This window comes from Corvus brachyrhynchos, unplaced genomic scaffold (genome assembly GCF_000691975.1).
Source record: "Corvus brachyrhynchos isolate BGI_N302 unplaced genomic scaffold, ASM69197v1 scaffold152, whole genome shotgun sequence".
In the NCBI taxonomy this organism is placed as follows: domain Eukaryota; kingdom Metazoa; phylum Chordata; class Aves; order Passeriformes; family Corvidae; genus Corvus; species Corvus brachyrhynchos.
In genome coordinates, this window is record NW_008237447.1 from 2,379,694 (window position 1) to 2,386,828 (window position 7,135).

Below are 7,135 nucleotides of genomic sequence, written 5' to 3' on the forward strand. Positions count from 1 at the left end.
TCTTTCCTCTTAGCCAAAATCAGTGTCATCAAAGCTTTAATTTTTTTGAGTTACTTTATGATGGCTACAAACACTAGATCAAAAAACCATTTATGTTTCTTTTAGAGGCTTAGCTTTCCTGGTCGAGGAGGGAAATAGGAAATTTGACCCTGGTTCTCCAGAAGACAATGAAAAATCTGAAAAAAATAATCAGTTCAATTAATTTCAGGATTTCACAGGGGAGGAGATATCAACATCTTGCTGGGGATTTTTAGCGGTTCTTCTATCTGTAGTACTGTCCCTGTAGTAGGACTGACACAAGTGTTAGGGTTCTTCTTAATCTTTACAGGGCTGCCACAAGAGTTTCCTCTCACTTTCCTGTAGGATTCACTCTTTGGTGTGCAGAGCTCCAAAAAGCCCTTTTTTTCCCTTTTTTTTTGCAGAGGCTACAGCAATGATTTTCTGTTTCTCTTCTGCAAGGGGAATCTGACATGCAAAGGTCGAGTAGTAATGTGTACTTGCCTAGAAATAATGTGCTGAGTTTGTAACTACTGGAGAAAACAATTTGGCACAGAGCTATTTCCGTGTACCTCCCCAGCACCGAGAACAATCAGGCAGCAGCTGAAGACAGTGGCTGCCAAAAGCGCATTTGGATGAGGTGGGTGTTTCTGGGTGGTACAGTCATGCGTTAACAAGTGTGACTGCATCACTAAAACAAATGTATTTTTGTGTCCCCAAGCTCTTTGTAGGGATATGCCATCCTCAGGAGGAAAGGACACCAATAAAGCATCTGGCAGGGAGGAAAGGCAAATAAATGAGTACAGGATAACGAGGTGTATCTAACTGCTTGTTGTTAGTAAAAACCATCCACCTGCACTGGATATCGTGTTCACAGCTGCTTCAGGAACCATTCTCTGTGAAAGCTGAAGTGGGAGTGGGTCAGCTGCTCCAAATCCAGTTCTCTGGGTGTTGGAAGAAATCTGAACTGATGGGTGGGCAGTGACCAGCAACAGGGAGGGCAGCTGCAGCAGGGATAGCGACCCGGGAAGCTCTGTGCAAACTCGGGAGGAGATGTAAACCCTGTCCCTGAAATACACACAGAGTCTTCTGACAGAGGTGGGAAACCAGACACATTTTTTTCTCTTTGCTGAGACTGAACTCTCACAGGGCACACAGCTACTTGCAAAAAAAATCTTAGCTCCAGTGCTTAAAATCGTGTTCTGTCATGCTCCTTGAACCTGGTGCTAAGGTCCAGTGGATGCTTCATGGGGAGGGAAAGCAGCATCCTGCAGATGTCTTAACCTTTACGCATTTTGAAAGGAGAATTAATGTTTTGTTTTTTTTTTTTTTTGGACACATCACATGCATGGATAAATGCTAGAGATGAAATGATACTGTGTGGTGCTGTGTGGGGAGGTGTTTGGCACAGTGAGTTCTGTAAGGGGACGAGTGATGAGTCGCAGTCAGACACCAAGAAATGATAGTCCACAAGCCGCAAGTGCTTTTAATGGAATAACTGCCCACTTGTTTGATCAGATTTCTTGTAGTTGCCTCTCCCACCACTGTGTTGAAGGGCGAGCAGATACAGCTCAGTGAAAACAATACAAAAGAAACCACCCTGCATCTTGAGAAATGTTTAGCAGCTTAATTAGTTTCAGAGTATAATACTGTTAATAGTGCATAAATGACAGCTATTTTCTGTTTATCTACATATGGTTCCTTCTTTGAGCTTCACCCATTATTATTTAAATGAGTATTTTAAGTATCTTTTCTCCTGGAAAGCAGCCCCTATTTTTCCTTCCAATTTGATTTCACAAGATATTGTCAAACATCTTACGAGTAAGAGGATAAACAATATAGTCTGTACTCCAGCAGCCATAAAGGGAGAGGCAGGGGGAGAGGAATGGATTCCCCCAGATACCCAGTGTTATGACTCAGTAAATGTGGGAAACAGAGGTCTTCAAGATTGAATGTTTTAGTGTGCTGCCTCCTGCTAATCTGCTAATCCTTTTAGAAGGCTAAATTTCATGGCTCTTTCTGGAGACAGCGGAGCACAGCTGATGCTTAGAGCGATTTTTTTCTTTCAGCATAATGCAGGCATTGCTGAGGTCACAGGGGCTGCAGAGGCTGTGCTCTGACTGCAATGGTAATAAAGTGTGCTGGCTTGCACTGAGCATGAGCCAATTCCACTCTGTCACATCCTAGTATCTTCGAAATTTAGCTGTGCCACTGCTGTGCTAGATCTCCATGGTATGACAAGTGAGTTTTCCATTAGATTCCTGGCTGTGTTAAAATCCATGGCAAAGCAAATGCACTGTTTCTGGTAGTTCTGAATAGCATTTCATCTGGACCTTGATGTGAAAGCAGAATAGAGTATGTTGCAAGTGACAGAAACAAATTTGTTCAATATCTCAAGTTTCAAACCTTGTCGTCTTGCAGGAAACCCTTTTGACAGCTGCGTCAGCTGGTAGCCAGCGAGCAAAATACAAAAATTATTACAAACTTTTGAGTTTGTAATAGAAAAGAGGGAGAGGGGGAGAGAGAAACAACAGTGATGATTTTTTTTACTGGTGATTTTTCTTTTTTGTCTAATGCAAACCACTGAAAGTCTCTTGGAAGAACAACTGCAAGGGCCAGTGGCACCTTTCCCCAGCTAAGGGTGAGCATGGTGCTGTCATGTCTCTGTTCCTTTGTGGTGTTCCTAAGCTGGTGGCCCAGGTTCCAAACTGGAGCACCTTTGCAGGGGATTGCTGCTGCCGACAGTGGGGTTTGTAGTCCCTGTAAGGAGCCTCAAGTCCCTATTCCTCAGAGGCAGCACTGAATGTCTGACAAAGAATTTGAAGCTGGGCTCTTAGTGACATAGCCTGAATCTGTTTGTCCTGAAAACTGCAAAACCTGTCCCTGGGCTTTGGTGTGGCTCTTAACTCCATGGCTTGGCATCTAGAGCTTGTCAATCAGGATTGACCAAGGTGCTGTCTTTGAGGCCTTGGAAGGGATTTGTTCATAGAGGTTATCTTTGACTAAATAAGTTAGTCAGGGCTGGCAGGAGTTCCTGTAATGCCTTTTTAACTCTGCTGGGAATGGGAATATGCATGGATGCTCTGGGGGAAGGAGGAATTTAGAGGTGAGCTTCCCAGTGAGCATCCCACAAGATCCCCTGCCCAGGTGTGCAATGCATACTGAGGTCACTCCCTCCACCCTTGCTGCAGAAGGTGCTGCACAGCCTTTTCTAGAGACCCATCCTGCCAGCACTGTGGTGTTTTCTCACTTGCTTGGAAAGAGGGAGCACAACCCCAGTGCTCAGGGCAGTCGAGAAAAGGCTCAGAGAGCATCAGGCAACTGAGGATGGAGGGCTAAGCATGCTAAGCTGGAGCTGTCAGCCACAGTTCTTCAAACCTCACTAAGTCACCCTCTGTCAGCAGTGCTCGGCCCCGGCATGAGTTGTGGCTGGGTTTGGTGCTGCAAGTCACAGGCTCCGTGCCTGGCCAGGTGTGAGGACATGGAGAAAGGAGTTCTCATGCTTCTCTCCCTTCTAATATCTCCATGAGGAGAACCAGCTGCTCTTTATGAGCCTTCCCTCCCCAGTGCCCACAGAAGCGGTGTCTCGGAGCACTGGGCACTCTGTGTACCCAGCTCACTGGAGGTGCCCCAGATGTTTGGCTGTTTCCCTTGGGGTTATGCTCACATCTGTTGTGGGTGTGCAGTGTCAGAGGGCTCCCGACACTGGTTTGCTCTGAAACTGGTAATCCATGAGAGCCACTTGCCTGCTGCTGGGGTGCTGTGTTACCCAGGGATGTCCATCCATGGGACAAGGCAGGACAGAAGCTCACTCAGCTGATCGGCATAGGATGATGGTAGATATATTTAAAACTACTACCCGTGGCTGTGAATGGCTTGGCTCTATGCTGCAGGCCTGTGCCAGACTGTTAAAATCATGTTGTCATTCCATGGTATATTTTCTATCTTATATCAGTAGGGTTTAAAACATGTTTGTTTTACTTAACATTTCATTGATGACTGAGGGTTACTTTAAAAAAAGTTTTGTTTCTTTGTCTGCTTCAAGTGTATATTTCCTTCATATTTAATGTAACGCTTCAAGCTAGGCAGCTCTGCAAATCCCAACTGGATCAGAGCCACAATATGCTACCTCTTTTTCTAGAGCAAAACCAAACCCAGATGATCCATCTCTTTAAAACTTGGGCAATTAATGCTCCCAATATTACCTATACAAAAAAAGTCATTGTAATGTAAATGCAGTGTCCTGGTGCTTTGCCTTAAATACAACAAATGTCATCTCAGTTATATAAATTTATACAGGTTAAAAAACAATGACTATGTTCTCCTTGTACGAACAAAAGCTCTTAAAGTTATTGCCCGCACCGTACAAGCTTCTGGAAGGCTTTCTTGAAATCTTCATTAAAGATTGTGTAGATTAAAGGGTTAACAAGGGAGTTTATATATCCCAGCCATGCTAGGAAATTAGACATGTCTTCTGAGATGTGACATGTTTCACAGGTATTAACAACTACTTCCTTTACAAAAAATGGGAGCCAGCAGATCACAAATGCCCCCAAGATCAAACCCAGCGTCGTTGCTGCCTTTCGCTCTCTTGTGCTGGAGATTCTCTGTTTTTTCCAGGACTTCTCGTGCTTAGATTCAGACCTGGGGCTTCGTAGGGTGATGTTGATTTTATCAGAGTTCACCAGGGGATCTGAAGTCTTCTCCGTTGTGCTGGGCATTGAAGCTGACTTGGTGCTTCTTTCACCTGCATCCAAAAGGACTTGTCCATTCACCCCCTCCTCCCTCACGATCCGGCTGATGCTTCTCCTGTGAAATGTCTTTGCTGCTTTGTAGATCTTGTAGTAAAGGATCAGGATCAAGGCCAGAGGGATGTAGAAGGCGCCAAACGTGGAGTAAATGGTGAAAACAATGTGGTCGTGCTTGATGATGCATTCGTCCTCCCTGCTGGTTGTCTGGTGCCTCCAGAACAAAGGCGGCATGGAGATAAAAATAGATATGATCCACACAACTGCTATCATGATGCCAGCGTGCTTAGGTGTCCTTTTCCGGGCATATTCCACGGCATCCGTGATCGCTCTGTACCGGTCCAAAGCAATGGCGGAGAGATGCAAGATGGAACAAGTGCAGCACGTGATGTCCACGCTCAGCCAAATGTCACACACCACCTGCCCCATGATCCAGGTCTCCTCTACAATGTAGACAATGCTGAAGGGCATCACCAGGACTGCCACAAGGAAGTCAGTCACTGCAAGAGAGCAGATTAGATAGTTGGCGGGGTGGTGGAGCTTTCTTGTCACAATTATTGCAGTCATCACAAGAGAATTGATGGCCGTTGTCATTAGAGCAAGCACAGACAGGGTAATGGAAATGAGAATCTTGGATGTTGCCCATTTGAAAGGTTCTTCTGATGTACTGTTTTGTTCAGTTGAGTTTATTAAATCCATGTTCCCTTTTAAAGATGATCTTTACCCGTAGCAGTTACCTGTTGGAAAAGTAAAAACATTCAGATAGTACCCCCTTGATTTTTGTCATCTTGAAAGACTGCAGGCCCCAAGCTTACAAGAACTTCAGACTTATTAGAAAGTATTCTGGCTCCAAACAGATTTTCCTGGCTAGCCCTATGTGGGATGCTCTGTGTCTGGAACAGGGGCCTCCTTTTTCTCCATGGCCACGCTGTTGAGAAGGGCATGTTTGCATGGCAGGGGAGAGGAGTGTGCTGTGGAGCCTGAGAGGACACTGCTCTTCAGCACTTCCAGCCTGGTTCCTCGAGTGGCTAAAAATACTTACTTCCCCTCCAGCTAAAAATACTTACTCTGAATGGTTTTTAGAGGAGTCCTGAAACTGGTTAAATGTGAACAACTTCATCCTAAAGTAGGTACTAATACTGCTTTTAGGCTCATGCTCTCTGCTCCACTAAGCAATGTAATGACTGTTGAAAACATTAATCCAGCAGGCATAATGCTTATTTTCTCATATAAACTCATTTTCCTCCATCAATAACTGACTCATTCCTCATGTATTAGATAAATATGGGATTTCTTAACTGGACATAATTTTGAAGAGAAAATAGAAATGTGAAACATTGCTGTAAAAACAGGAGAAGAAAAAAATTGCATGATGAAAGTGTCATTTCAGGGTTTTTCTCTTATACAGCTCCAAAATGAAGCAGATAAATATGTTTTAAAGCTTCAAATGGTTCACTTATTTTCTAATCGAAGTCCTGTACATAGGTTAGAGTCCTGAGAACACCTCTACTTTTCCTCAAGTTTTGCTGTTCTGGGGTTGCTGCTGAAGAAAACTGCAGAAAACTTGGATGCTACTTGTTCTGCTAATGACTCTCCATGAAAACAGCTTAACTCCTCCTATGGCTCTGCAGGAAGGAAAATGCAGGGAAATACTGATGAAATAAGTCCTTGGTTGTGTTCTGGGGATACTTTCTTATCAAGAAGCGTTTCTGAGTACCCTGCAGACTGCAGCTGAATTGGAGCTTCCAGCTTTTACTGTGAGTGACAAGCTCTACTCTAAGGAGAATGAGGTTTCATGCTCTTGTGAGTGTTGACCTGCAAGTTCTTGTGTGAGATCTACTTGATGAACACCTAAGTGGGGTTTTCTCTGACAGATTTTTGAGTGTAGTGAGTGAGTTGCACTTGTGTTACATTGGATGCCACATGCAGGGAAATATGTGAAACAAGTGAATAATTTTTCTTTCAGAAATTTGGTCTCATTAACATAACTAAAGCTTTTTGATATTATGCTGGAGTGGTGGAAAAAAGAATTTCATTTACTGTTTATAACCTTGGACCCAGCTCACTCATTTGGTTTGATATTCTAACCTGGGCAGTGCTTAATATGCTACTGACTGCTCAAAAATGTTTTTAGCACTGGTTGACCAACATTTAATTGAATAGAAGCACAAGGAGAGGAAATGTATTTTATGTGGTGATATTTGCAAATGCTGTGCAGATTCTTGTCTTGTACATGAGCTGATCACAATATGTGTGTGCCTTCTGTGTTCCTTTGTCTGAACTTGAAATATACTTTACACACATAAAAATAGATTTTTCATCATGTCAGTGTCACCTTAAAACCTTCTGAATCCACACTAATTGCTAATTTGCAGATATTTTTGCCTTTA

General features: G+C 43.6%; 1 protein-coding gene across 2 annotated transcripts in view; it reads right to left on the reverse strand.

Annotated features, from left to right (window-relative positions):
• Window positions 1-1,457: 1,457 nt before the first annotated feature.
• Window positions 1,458-7,135, reverse strand: part of HTR1F (5-hydroxytryptamine receptor 1F) — a 106,161-nt gene continuing 100,483 nt past the window's right edge. For both annotated transcript variants that reach the window (XM_017731493.1, XM_017731494.1), the window contains one exon: window positions 1,458-5,482. In XM_017731493.1, coding sequence (XP_017586982.1) covers window positions 4,347-5,444 — 1,098 coding nt within the window. In that variant the 5' untranslated portion in view covers window positions 5,445-5,482 and the 3' untranslated portion in view covers window positions 1,458-4,346. The remainder of the gene's footprint in view (window positions 5,483-7,135) is intronic.